This window comes from Alligator mississippiensis, chromosome 8 (genome assembly GCF_030867095.1).
Source record: "Alligator mississippiensis isolate rAllMis1 chromosome 8, rAllMis1, whole genome shotgun sequence".
NCBI classification, from domain to species: domain Eukaryota; kingdom Metazoa; phylum Chordata; order Crocodylia; family Alligatoridae; genus Alligator; species Alligator mississippiensis.
This window is the reverse complement of record NC_081831.1, coordinates 42,932,296-42,946,914: the sequence shown is the minus strand read 5'-3', so window position 1 is coordinate 42,946,914 and position 14,619 is coordinate 42,932,296. Positions and strand designations below refer to the sequence as shown.

The window sequence follows — 14,619 nt, the reverse complement described above, 5'->3', positions numbered from 1 at the left end:
TGTGGCTGTTGTTGCTTTAGGGAATAACTGGCATCTTTTTTGTGGGACTACAAAAATGCCTCATCAAAACTCAGACTAAAGTAATACCTGAAACTACAGAGGCTGAGATACAGGAACTTGAGGTATGTAAATAAAATATTATAAAAATCTGCATAAGCTACTCCATGTGAAACTAACTTTGATAAATTTCTCTGGAAAACAGACTAGTATTCTCACTGGAATTCCATCTGTTCCATCCTTCCCTATTAATTTGCTACTAAAACATATATGAGCACTGTGTTGGTTTTATAAAGGTATCTTGTTACAGAGGCTTGTTGGAAAAATTAACAATTCAAAGATTGGATTAGACAGAAGACAGACAAAAATCCCCCTCAGCACAATACCAAAGACCAAGAACAATAATCCTGTTGTAGTCAAAAGGCCACAAGACAGCTCAGGATTAGCAGATGCCAAGAATCAATCGAATCAGTTTTCCAATAAGGATCTGCCTTGCTCTCTGTAAAGGACTTATGCAAAATATGTGAATTAAAAGAGCAGCCACATTTAGGAAATGTGATTCAGGAAAGCACTTAAGCACAGACAGAAATTTCACAGAAGCCAACAGAACTTCAACATGTGCTTAAAATTAAGCATGTGCAGAAGTACTTTTCTAAATCACAGCCTAATTCCTGAGGGACTCTCCTTCTAAGGCTTCAGAAACAGATTTGTTGGTTGTTTCATGAGACTCTAATAGAGCTTTTGCGTTCTCATCATTAAAAAATTACTTTATCTTTAACAAAACATTAATCAGGATAGAGAACGAAGGTGCAAAACCCAAGGAGATAAATTTAGACATAAGGTCTAGTAACTTTTTTTCTACAAATCTGCCTGGCTTTTGAAGAGGAAGAGCACACATGCAAATGCTGAGCAGACAGCCTTCTTTCCCCCACACACCAAATTTTCTGCATCATCCTTTGGCAGCTGGTGATGCACAGTTTGCAGCAACAGAGGGAGAAAAAAGCCATTCAGAAGGTGAAACAGTGCAGCACCGACCAGATCATGGATCAGTGCCCCATGCTTACTTTCCTGTTTGTGGGGCATTTAGTATTTCTGAAAACTAAAACTGGGACTTACAGGCCACTTTAGACACAGAATAGGCTGCAGGATGAACCATAAATAGATAAATAGATTGCAGATCCCAAGGTGCAGTGAAAAGGGCCATGGAATAGGAGTTAATACATATAGTACAACCCGAAATCTCAGTTAGGCTTATCAGAAGAATGTCCTCCCAATACACTCAAGAAATGGCACAGACAGGGACTCTTTTGGTCAAGACATTGTATCCAGCCCAAGTGGGGGGGCACAATTTAAAGGAGGGGAAGGGTGGGCAGGGGACGCAATTTGAAAGATGACGCCAATAAGCTTCTGGAAAACTCCATACTCCATGATTGTGTAACAGTTCTGAGTGGACAATGCATTACATGGCTATAAGCAGCAGCTCAAAAGTACACTGCATGTAAATAAAAATCCAGTTTCTGGAGCCCAAACAGAGTCCCTTTATTATTGCACAAACTCTGTGCATGGAACTCAGCCCACTAAATACCCTTTCAGTGGGGAAAAATCTCCAAGGCCTGAAAATTTTTACAGTAGAATTCAGGTGAGCCAAGCAGGACACCTTGCCTACCATGCTAAATGGATACAGGATCCATTTTTTATTCTGTGTTCAGTTTTCCAGGAAGATGTAGGTTTTCACGCTTAATCTGACCTTGGAGGCGATGCCCTGCCACAGCCAGCATCCTGGTCCTCATCTCTGCTTCTTTAGGGACCAGTCTCTCTCAATACCCTGGGAGCCAGATCAGACCCTTATTCCTTAGTTAATGGTAAGTCATCACCAAGGGAGACATATGTCTGGTCTGCAGTGCCACTGCATTTCTCTGCAAGACAAAACAAGCAATGGCCATTGTAGATTACAAATGGTACCAACATGGTCAGGATCAATGCTTGGGTTTGTAGTCCACTCCAAATCAGAGCTGTGTAAGAACTGATACAGCCCTATCCCAGAAGTAGCTGAGCACATCCAATCATTCATGCATTTAACTGCACAACCTCCCTGCATTATAGGGAAGTGCTGTTTTCCAAATAGACACTGATGAGAGTAACAGTTAATGCACATTAAATCTAATACCTCCATTGTGAGGTACTAAAAAAATGTGCATTGGCCTGGCTTAATGCTCATTAACTAAAGCACACACTTTTTAAGTGACATTTAATGTGCATCAGCCTATTTTAATGTGCATTAAGTAAAAAGCACAGGGGGGGTTTACATGGTGCTTTAATGCACATTAAAATAGGCTAATGTGCATTAAAGCGCACATGTAGACGTACCCTAAGTGACTTGCTGAAGGAAATGTGTAGTGGAGCAGGGAACTGAACCTAGTATCCCCAGGTCCCCATCCACCAGACCAGGGGTGGGCAAAATGCAACCTGTGGGCTGGATGCGGCTCACCAGGCCATTCTATCTGGCCCACAGGGCCCCTAAAAATTTAGAAAATTAATATTTATCTGCCCCTGGCTGTCTGTCATGTGGCCCTCAACGGCTTGCCAAAACTCAGTAAGTGGCCTTCCACCCAATATAATTGCCCACCCCTGCACTATACCATCTTTTCTAATATCATGCCGCCTAACACAGGATCCATCACAGATGTTATGAAGGTTTAGAGAGACTTTAAACTTTTTTATCGGGAATATATAGTTTTATTTCTCCTTCAACAAGGCCAGGTTCTTTTATGATCAACAATAATGACAACCATTAAAATCATTATAAAAAAAGTATGCTGCACATTAAAACATCATGTTTTTCAGGTCTGGTGTCCTTGGCACTTCCATATCTGCAAGTGAAGGCTAAGCATTTCCATTAGGAAAAGGAAAGTCACAGGCAGGCCTTTGTAGGGGAATATAGTCAAATATTGGACCTTGGACCTGCTTAATATTGCTTACACTGAACCTTGAGCACATGTAGCAATGTGGGGGAAGGTGAAAGGAGGAAACAATTCTCTCAAAGCTGTTTGAAACTGCTTCCAGATTTATAATGAAGGGAACACTTTCCAGAGATGGATTAGCTGGCAGCAGGCAGGAGGTACACTGGAATTCATTACATGGGCCTCAATTTGGTTGAAGGAAGTGAAACCTTTTTTTAATTCTATAACAAGACTTTTCAGTTAAATGGAAATTTTAATGGAAAAAAAATCAGGTAATCCTCAAAAACTGTCAAATGGAATGTTTTCTCTAGAGTTCTGCCAAAAAATAGTTTTCAATTACTTAGATAATTTTTGGTGGTGACCAAAAGATTTAAAAAATATTCTACACAAATGAAACACCTTCACAAAACATATTTAATATTGAAAAATCAGTTTTCCAAGTAGCTCTATATTTGTTCCATAATTTACTTTTTGGATATCACCACCACGAACATGCAGAAGTAGCACACCAGGGTTCTCCATATACACTTCAGTTTGCTCAGTGCAGTCCAATCCAATAATCTTTTTATATCATCTTTCATAAAATCAGAATGCCAAAAAACATTACCAAGCAATGTAATATAGGGGATGTGTACATTACACAAATCAGAGCTGCAAAGGAATCATGCAAGGAATAAATTAGTGCTTGATCACAAAATCAGAAACAGAAGGAGAGAGAAATTAACAGGTACAGATGTTTTAATCTGAAGTTTGAAATGAGTTGGAGAAGTGATGAGGTGGAGGGAGGCAACTTGTTTCAGATGGCAGGAGGAGAAGGCTTTGGAAGTGAGATAGGGAAGGGGAGAAACTAGTACTGGACAAACAAAGGAAGTACAGAAAGCAACTAATTTGCTAACTCTCATTCAAATCAGGAACAACTCCATTGGGATTAGTTGGCATTACACCAGCAAAAGACCAAAGGTCAAAATTTGCCCATGAAACAAAGTGGACAAAATTCTAGAGCTTTAAAAGCACAGTGCAACCTCTGAACTGCTCTAACTGGTTGAGGCAGAAGCAAGGGAACCTGAGGAGTTGTAGAAGGAGCATGAGGGTTAAAATCCAATATGCCAAAATGAAATTGCATTCATTTTTCAGGGAAATGTCATTACAACAACCTACTTTGAGCAATCCATGGTCTGGATTCCAGGAGAAAAACCTATTGAAAACAAAGAATTCCTAAAGAACTCCAAAATTTTTGACATTTGCAAAAATGTGACCATACACTGGATCCACCCAACTTTGATAACAGGTAAAATAGTCCATTTCATCCTTCCTGCAGCATGTGTCCTAAGCTGCAAATGCCTTAACCTATCCCTCTCTCCAGGAACAGCACTGTGTAGTCAACAACCTGTTCTTGTCTTCCCTTCCTGAAGTCTTGCATGCTAAGAGCTGGCATGGAGAAAGTTTTCACAGATGAGCTGCAAATCACATAAATGAATATAGACAGGTTCTTTATTACAGCCATGACAAATCAACCACTATTAGAGCTTGTCAGGCCTTTTGCCTGCAAAAAGCCAATCTGTCTTTCATTAACAGCCCTCCACCACCATACCTTCTGTGGAATGGGTTCAAACATAACAAAAAAAAGCATTCGTTTCTTGGTTCCTTGCAGGGGACAGTGCCAAACAGTTGGAATAGGTTAAGGGAAAGTAGAACATAGATTCATAGATTCATAGATGTTAGGGTCGGAAGGGACCTCAATAGATCATCAAGTCTGACCCCCTGCATAAGCAGGAAAGAGTGCTGGGTCTAGATGACCCCAGCTAGATACTCGTCTAACCTCCTCTTGAAGACCCCCAGGGTAGGGGAGAGCACCACCTCCCTTGGGAGCCCGTTCCAGACCTTGGCCACTCGAACTGTGAAGAAGTTCTTCCTTATGTCCAGTCTAAATCTGCTCTCTACTAGCTTGTGGCCATTGTTTCTTGTAACCCCTGGGGGCGCCTTGGTGAATAAATCCTCACCAATTCCCTTCTGTGCCCCCGTGATGAACTTATCGGCAGCCACAAGGTCGCCGCTCAACCTTCTCTTGCGGAGGCTGAAAAGGTCCAGTTTCTCTAGTCTCTCCTCGTAGGGCTTGGTCTGCAGGCCCTTGACCACACGAGTTGCCCTTCTCTGTACCCTCTCCAGGTTATCCGCATCCTTCTTGAAGTGTGGCGCCCAGAATTGCACGCAGTACTCCAACTGCGGTCTGACCAACGCCCTATAGAGGGGAAGTATCACCTCCCTGGACCTATTTGTCATGCATCTGCTGATGCACGATAAAGTGCCATTGGCTTTTCTGATGGCTTCGTCACACTGCTGGCTCATGTTCATCTTGGAGTCCACTAGGACTCCAAGATCCCTTTCCACCTCCGTGCCACCCAGCAGGTCATTCCCTAGGCTGTAGGTGTGCTGGACATTTTTCCTCCCTAGGTGCAGCACTTTGCATTTCTCCTTGTTGAACTGCATCCTGTTGTTTTCTGCCCACTTGTGCAACCTATCCAGGTCTGCCTGCAGCTGTTCCCTGCCCTCCGGCGTGTCCACTTCTCCCCATAGCTTTGTGTCATCTGCAAACTTGGACAGAGTACATTTCACTCCCTCGTCCAAGTCGCTGATGAAGACATTAAAGAGTATCGGTCCAAGGACCGAGCCCTGCGGGACCCCACTGCCCACACCCTTCCAGGTCGAGACCGACCCATCTACCACGACTCTTTGGGTGCGACCCTCTAGCCAATTCGCCACCCACTGGACTGTGCAGTCATCCACATCACAGCCTCTTAACTTGTTCACCAGTATGGGGTCGGATACTGTATCGAAGGCCTTCCTGAAGTCTAAGTATACAACATCCACCCCTCCTCCTGTGTCCAGGCGTTTCGTAACCTGGTCATAGAAAGAGACTAGGTTGGTCAGGCACGATCTGCCTGCCACGAACCCGTGCTGGTTTCCCCTCAGCATAATTTGCCCTGCCAGGCTCTCACAAATGTGAGCCTTGATAATTTTTTCAAAGACTTTACCAAGGATGGAGGTGAGACTGACTGGCCTATAGTTGCCTGGGTCCTCCTTCCTCCCCTTTTTGAAAATGGGGACCACGTTAGCCCTTTTCCAGTCCTCCAGGACTTGGCCCGTGTGCCACGAGCATTCGAATATTCCCGCCAGTGGCTGTGCAATGATGTCGGGCAGTGCCTTCAGCACCCTCGGATGGAGCCCATCCGGGCCTGCCGACTTAAAGGCATCCAGTTCTTCCAAGTGACTCTGCACCACCTCAGGATCTACGTATGGAAGTCTGGCGCCTTGCTGCTGCCTCTCTACAACCCCAGTGAGAGACTTGTCGTGTCCCTCACTTAGGAACACTGAGGCAAAGAACTTGTTGAGGAGTTCAGCCTTGTCCCCCCTATCTGTCACCAATTGTTTCTGCCCATTTAGCAGCGGTCCTATTCCTCCCTGGGCCTTCCTTTTACTCCCAGTATATCTAAAAAACAATTTCTTGTTGTCCTTTACTTGGGTTGCCATCCTCAGCTCCATGGTAGCTTTGGCCTGCCTAACTGCCTCCCTACAAGCACGAGCAGAGGAGGTATATTCACCCTGTTTCCACTTTTTATGTGCTCCCCTTTTGGCCCTTAGGCTGCCCTGGATTTCTCTGGTCAGCCATGGAAGCCTCCTGGCCCCTTTCCCTCTTTTGCCTCGCTCGGGGATTGTCTTGCTTTGTGCCCGAAGGATCGATTCCTTTAGGCACAGCCACCCTTCTTGGGCTCCCATCCCATCAAAACTCCTACTCTGCAGTGCTTCCTTGACTAATCGCCTGAGTGCATTGAGATCAGCTTTCCTAAAGTCTAGCACTTTCACCCTACTAGTTACCTTACCCACTCGCCGTCTTATGTTGAATTCTATTATAAGGTGATCACTGTCTCCCAGATAGCTACCGATCTGGAGGTCCCCTATCATGTCATCTCCCGTTGCCAATACCAGATCCAGTATGGCATTCCCCCTAGTGGGACCATGCACCTCCTGCGTCAGGTGGAGGTCTTGTACACAAGTTAGAAACCTGCATGAGCGATGGGACCTTGCTGTCTGCGTCTCCCAGCAGATGTCCGGGTAGTTTAGGTCCCCCATGACTACCGCCTCTTTAGCTTTTATGGTCTCCGAGAGTTGCCTCAGGAGCCCCGCATCTATTTCTTCCCCTTGGTGTGGGGGTCTGTAGCAGACCCCTACCACCAAATCCCTTTCTCCTTGCCCCCCATGTAGCCTAACCCACAATCCTTCTACTTCCTCAACCTCGGATTCTGTCTTGATGAGGGTTGATGTGTATTGCTCACTGACATAAAGTGCAACATAAAGTGCAACATCTAGACTTTGTCACTATGTGATGTTAGACAACTCACCTAACATGTTAGTGGTTGTTTCCCTTCTGCAAAATGATAATTCATTTTTTAAAACTCTTTGAGAGCCTCAGATGAAAAAGTATTAGCATACTGGAAAATAGTATTACATTATTTAAAAAGAGAACAGGAACTTGTGCTTGGACTGATAGCTGTTAAGAGTCTGGACGTGAAGTAGAAAGAGAGATGCTCTGTTGCCAAGCCCAGTTAAACTGCAGCATGAAAATATCCACTGCCATGTAATTTAAAGCAAATTCCACCCACAAGCCACCTGACTGTACCACACTGTGATGACTTAAAACATTACATCATTGGAACAAGTTCCACTTGGCTGAACACCTCACAGGTAGCATATTTTACCATTTGGGTACTATGAATTGATTCAGCCTTTTACACACATCACATTGTCCCTTGAGAAGGGGCCAATATTGATGGGAATTATACCTCTACATGTCATTCAGCACCAGTTCACACACCCAAAGAACACCAGTCTACCCAGTTGCACTGACACAGATTACTATCTCTTAGTATTTCATTTTCCATTCAAATTACTAAGTAACTTAATACTGTCTTCAGAGCCTAATAAAACACCTGCTTGCTGCACTTAACAGAAAAAATGTAGCCACTGAGTTCCTGAGTTAAGTCCTTTTTGTCTTGCTGTTTTCCATTGGCTATCATTAGGCCTCACAATTGGCGTATCTGTAGCAGTGTAGGCTAATACCATTGTGGGACCATGAAGAAATGGACCCTGGGTGTAAAATCTAAGACCTGCATTTACACTTAGTTAAACCTGTGAAAGTGCCAGCTCTCAGTGGGGACCAGTTTCTTCCCCTGCTCATTATCACAGCAACACACCAGACATTTTCTCATTTTCCAGTTTGTATAATGTAAAACTATTGGGGTAGTGGGGGGACGTTGGGTGGTGTTTATTGTTGTTTTCAGGTTTCTTGGAGCACTCAGCCATATTATTTTAGAGGAACACACCGTCGACAGCTTACCTTCCTAAGATCTTTCCTCAGCAGTGGCTTACAATGATTGTTTGGCCTGTTGCTTTTAGCTCCTGAATTCCATGACTTTGACAATGGTGGGGAAGATGATGTCCAGATGCTTGTGAACAAGCAAGACTGGGACAAGGAACAGAATAAGCATCATGTGGATAGGGCAGCAAGGCCAGGGGCAAAACGCCAGGCTCGGCAGCTGACAGAAGAGGATCTTCCTGTAAACGACTATGTGAGTCCACAGGAATAATTATTGAGCAACTGTCAGTATCTAACAATGGGGCTGAATTTGTAACGAAAGAATGTTAGACTATATAATATGGCCTGTTTGAAAACCTGTCTCTCATCTCCCTGCCTGACATAAGACCCTGAACTATCTAAGAGAACAGTAAGCACTTCATTGAAAGAAGAATCCCAATAAACAAGGATGAAATGAGTTTGATGTGGAGCTGTCGTACCAGTTGTTTAGCTACTGAAACATAGTTAGCTCAGAGTAGATCATGATAGTTGGACTAATTCATCATTAACAAAATAGAGGTGTTGCTATCCTCTATCATATTTGACTCAGCAGCATAAGGAATAGGAATAAAAAGAGGTCCAACAGACTGCTACTCAGGACACCTCAGGGGCAGAAGGGGTCAGTTCTTGGGTCAGCCAAAGACTGCCTGTGTGAGTCACAAAACCTGCACTTTGAACCTCCAAGCTGTAAAATAGGGATAATGCTTCCCTGCCTCCCAGTGATTTTGTGAGGCACTCAGATATCATAGTAATGAGAGCCCCATACCAAACGACTGACAGGATATCGTAAGAAGCAATTTTGCTTGCACAAAAATTCCCAGACACAGTATCATCGTATTCCCTTCTTCTTCTGTCTGCTCAGTGCTGTGCTCACATTGCTTTCCTTAGAGCTACATTATAGCTGTCCTACATGAGCTGGATTTACTAGCTGCTGCCTTCTCACAGAAGTACCAAATTCTGAGGGATTGCCCAGTCTACCCATTGGGCCATTTGACTAGATGCTAAAGGAGCAACATGCCAGCAGGAACATGTCAGCAGCAGCTCCCTGAAGATGCCTAGACCCCTCTCAGGGACTCCTCCCTCACACTCTCCTGCTTTGTTTCTTCTTCCAGTCAGAGAACGGACTCGAGTTCCACCCCCTGTGGGATGAAAGGGGCTACTGCTGCGCTCAGTGTCGCCGGGGCAACCGCTACTGCCAGCGGGTGTGTGAACCTCTGCTGGGGTATTACCCCTACCCCTACTGCTACCAGGGAGGAAGGGTTATCTGCCGAATCATCATGCCATGTAACTGGTGGATAGCACGCATGTTAGGGCGTGTATAGGGATGCTCACAACTAGCAAAGCAATGGAACAACAACAGATATATGCTCTCACTGTAGAGAGGAAACCACAGCCTCTGAGTACTTGCATGCTACCTGTATCCTAGCCTTGCCATGTTACAAGTTATCTTGTATTACCAGTAGCTAAAGTGTAGGTCATTAACTGCTTGATTACAGCTGGATACTGCACCCTGCTCTAAGCAAGAACAGCCAAAAGTCCCCTGCCATCAGCACAGTGCCCACAGACAGCACCCAGAGGGTTGACAAAAGCTATATTTCATGGGTTGGGGTTTGTGCTGAGCAGTAAGAAATGAGACAAACAATAAACACATTATTTGACTGATTGCAAAGGAAACAAAGTTGTTTGGTGGCAGTTAATGATACTGAATGGGCTTGAAAGGTGATCTAATTGTGCAACTTTGCGCCTGGCTCAAGTGACAGGTTGCTGAGTGGGTTCAGCTAGCTATGGACAAAGGTTCCATATTGCTCCCTCTTTAGCCAGTTATCACTATTCCTATAAATGATCCCTTTACAATTTACAGGCTGACAGGCTATACCACTGACAAATCTCTAGAAGTAGAAATCATATGGAAAGGACTCTTGTAGAATTACCAGGGGCCATTAGTTCAGCCTAAAACCAGGTGCTGAAGGAAAAAGTGCTGATGGTTTGAAAGTTGGTACTCTGCCCACTATGGTCAGCACCAAATCAGTGTGTCCTCAACACAGTGCTCAGAGATGCTGATCTACAACAGTTGCTACCTTTTGGATGAGATCCAAGAGCAGGTACTTGTCCCTTTTGTGGTCATTACAATATCCCATGATACTTTTCCCAAAAGGAGATGTCTTAAACCCACAGTCCTGGCTGGTTTCCAACTTGAATAATTACATCTTGCCTGCTTAATTTACCCCCTGCCATTCTGATTGGACACTGCTTTTCACTTCCATTCCTAAGGAAAAATCTTCCCCCATGGGCAGGGCTGGGAGGACCATTGATCTGAAGGGACACACAAATTCTGCCACTCTTAGTGAAAAGCTACAGTGCCAGATGGCTGATACAGAAACTTCTACCTCTTCCCTCTAGTGCCTCTCATCAGTGACTCTGTGAAGACTGTACCTAGAAAGAACTCAGGGTACAGAGATGCTGCAGAAGACATATTGAGAGCTTAAATCACACGCAGGTGCACAGGCAGGAATCAAGTTGCACATATAAGCCCAAAATAAGGCATTAAGAGTTTTTATATATCAACAGGAGTTAAAGCCATGGAAGGAAGAGCCTGTGTAACTACAAATAGGTGTAGCCTCTCTGAGGTCAGGCAAGGGAAAATCATTTGAAATGGCTGCCTCGTTCCAAGCAGACGACATGTGGGAGATCAGGGAGGAGGTGAACGTAGACTGCAACAAGACAAACAGAAGCTGCTGTATAGGCCTCTAGTGAAGCTCTAAGGCTAGGGAAAGACATTCAAAATCCTGAGCCTAAATTGACTCAATCTTTGCAGGTTAGTCTAGCCTGGCTGGGCTAAACCAGTTTGTAATCATAAAGACATCCCCCATGGACTGAAAAAATGTAGGCACATGCCTGCAGTGGCTCAGACCAGAAACCAAGGGGTGCTAAAGCAGCCCTCCCTTCCCTTCCATAGTGCTGAGATGAGGGGGGTGTGACCACGCTCTGGCAGGACAAGAGTTCCCCACCCCCTCCTGAGCAGCCCACCAGGGAATTGATAACAGTGTGTATCACCCCTAACTCAGTGTTTATCACCCCCTTTAGAAAACAACAGAGGGACATTACCAGCTACCTGTTGATTCTGCCTTTGTCCAGTCTGCCACAGCATGGACCGAAGCCAGCATGTGGTCTGCTAGCTAATGCTATGTATCTGTGTAAGGCAGAGGGGATGGGGGACCCCTGCTTAGAGGGGAGGGGTGAGCAGAAGCTAGGCAGGTGCCTGCAGTCTCTGCTGGAGCTGCAGCCAGGGAGCAGAGGGGAAGGGCCAACCCTGCTGTAAAGCAGAGCACCCTGCCCATTCCAGACAGCATGCTGGGATGCTGGGGAGCCTGGTTTAACTTAAACCATCAAGGGGTCTGGGACAGACATTGCATAAACCAATTTGAGCCAAATCAGTTATGTCTGATACTGCATTCCACCACGTTTATCTCAAACTGGTTTCAGCCATTTTCAAACTGGTTTATGTGCACTGAACATCTGTTGTTACAGATTTAAACCAGTTTCTGATCACTTACACTGGTGTATGTGTAATGTCTGTCCCTAGCCTAAGCGAGGACGACACTCCATCCAGATTCCACTAGGGTTTTAAATCAGTCCTCTCATCATGAACTGGTGCCTTCCACCTTCCACAATTAATTTACTTTCACAACCCTGGGAAGCAATGAGACATTACCCACTTCAGAGCTCTAGTCAGGGCTATACCACCGAGCTATTAAACCAGGGGTGTCCAACCTTTTTGAATGTGGGGCCAGATCATGAACTTTTTATCACCCAGTAGACTGGTGAGCCATATTCAAAGACCTCACAGGAAGTGGTATCACATCAGGAAGTGATCTCATGTGACCTTTGACACCAATGAAGTTGCAGTAACTGGCAATGCAATGGGTCTGGAAATGTGGTTTAAAATCCAAAATAAAAACAATTTGGTCTGGTAGCACTGTTTTATTTTAAACATCCCCTAGCAGTGCTGGAAAGGAGTGTACCACCCAGCTGCACCCTTAATTCCCTGCCTTTGTCCACATGGAAAGCCACAATTTGCAGAGGAGTAAAAATAATTTTTTAATGCAAAACTGCTGTTGACATTGTGCTATATTTACTCCAGAGAATTGTTGCAGGGATCTGATTTTTCCACAGTTTAGCAGAGCTTTCTATTATCATGGTTTCATGCCTCTTAGTTTTCAAATACTTGGTTGAAATGCATCACAGATCTTTAATTTCTTATTTGCAGGCGCTTTCTCGGGGTGACATCCAGCAGGAGGGGCAGGAGTGGGTACTCGCATGGCCTGTCCAGTCCAGCCATGGCCTAGGGGTGCAGGGATCAAGGGGCACTGCCTGATCCCGCCTTGTCCTCCCTGCCACCTGGGCGGCCTCGAGGATGCTCCCACACTTGCGCACCTGGACTCAGCAGCCAGGGGGACATGTGGGGACCTTACAGCAGGGTGCAGGACATGCAGGGACACCCCCCTACTCCCTCTCTCCTGGAGCAGCCTAAGCCCGAGCCCGAGCCTGACTGGCAGGGCTCCCTCCCTCCCCGGGGCCCATGACTCACTACCCCCAACGCGATGTCTGCGGGCGTGGGGGGATGTGGGGAGGCAGGAGTGGTACCCCAACAGCCACAGCAGCAGTGGCAGGAGGACCTCCCACAGGCTCGGCCACAGCACCCCTCCAAGCCGGCATCTATGACCCCTGTACCCACCTGACCGCTGCACCGCGAGCTGCTCCAGCACACGTGGCTGGTGGGAATTGGCGCGGGGTGGGGCGGGGCCAACATGCAAATGAGGAAGGGAGGGGCAGGGCTAGGAAGGGACACCGTGAAATGAGGGGGGAGGGGAGGAGCCGCACTGCGTCAGCAACGTCAAGCTGATGCGGTGCGTGTGGAAACCTTGTCTCTTCTCCAGCCCTTCAGCAGCCATTAGGAAGCTGCTGAGGGGCTGGAGGAGGGACAAGGGGTGGGAATGAATATAAACAGTGTTTACTTTCGTTTCCCGTTGCAGCACCTCAGGCCTCAGAAAATGGCTTGGCGGGATGTTGGACAAGCTTGTCTTAAACAGCCCTATAGCTCAGGAAGAAGAAAAGTCCCGTTATACCCATGTGACAGAGAGGAAAATAAGGCACAAGGTGATGATGCAACTTGCTTATGGTGAGAGAGCAGGCTTTGGGGGCAGAGGTAAGGCTCCAGAGCTGCAGTTCAGTGTGTTGGTTTCCCAAGAGCATGTCTCTTCAACAGAGTCATTGTTGAACGACTTGAATGCTCCACCTACAACATTCAGAAAAACAGGACAACAAACACCATGGACAATTTTTTGCCTACCAGTTACAAAGACACTTTCAGTCCATCATTACCAATCAGAGACAAATGATACATTCAGCATGTAACCATGTTATGGGCTAATGATCAAAGTCCCTTCTTTTTCACCCTTTAAAGCATTTGTCTTAGAAACGGGAGGAGTGCATTGGCTACTGAATGGTACATGACAAAAGGCAAACATCCTGTGATGCGTGCTGTTCAGGAGAAATGTGTGTCTGCTTTCCCATGTGTGGTCTTCTTGATATAAAACCTTGAAGTAGAACCTTTATCATTATTCTCTTTGATAACAGCTACTGAATTTGCTACAACATAACTTCCAAGTGGTGGTGAGAAACTGTCAATAGTCCAGAGAAGTAGTTCAAATGCGCTTCCGAATGTTTAGATCTACATTGCTGGGATTCTGCTGTATCTTTAAGATAACATCCTTGGCCAGCCCCAAGAGAAATGAAGAGATTGAACTGTTATCAGTCTGCCCCTCTCTTGGATTCAGTGAGCACTTTTCTTGAATGCTTTACTAATGCATACACAAAATAAAAATCCCCACCTTTCCTTATAATTCCAGCAGAATCACAACCCATTTGCAAGACCCATTTGTAATTATAGCTTCTAGAGTCCAAGGAATAAGCTGTTTTCCTGTGCCAGCGTCAATCTCTACTCATTTATCCAGTTCCAAAAGCAAATCTACCCCAGAGCTCTGCCTGGCTGGATACAGAATTGCCTCTTTGGCTCCTACCATCTGAAGCTTAAATCTTAATGAGGCATATCCAGTCCGGTTACATTGTTAGTGTCAGGAAACATGCGGATCCTTTTATACCCCGAAGCAGAATTTCTTCATTCCTTTTTTTAAAATTCTATTTATTAGACTTTGTTCTGGCATCAGACCAGTGTTTCCATCAAAGGAAACT

General features: G+C 45.4%; 1 protein-coding gene across 3 annotated transcripts in view; it reads left to right on the top strand.

The window, feature by feature from the left end:
* Positions 1 to 14,287, top strand: part of TNMD (tenomodulin) — a 29,092-nt gene extending 14,805 nt beyond the window's left edge. For 2 of the 3 annotated variants that reach the window (XM_014599246.3, XM_006265998.4), the window contains 4 exons: positions 21 to 122; positions 4,092 to 4,245; positions 8,409 to 8,581; positions 9,480 to 14,287. In XM_014599246.3, coding sequence (XP_014454732.1) covers positions 21 to 122; positions 4,092 to 4,245; positions 8,409 to 8,581; positions 9,480 to 9,689 — 639 coding nt within the window. In that variant the 3' untranslated portion in view covers positions 9,690 to 14,287. The remainder of the gene's footprint in view (positions 1 to 20; positions 123 to 4,091; positions 4,246 to 8,408; positions 8,582 to 9,479) is intronic. The other variant, XR_009463946.1, reaches the window with a different exon arrangement.
* The last annotated feature ends 332 nt before the right edge of the window (positions 14,288 to 14,619 follow it).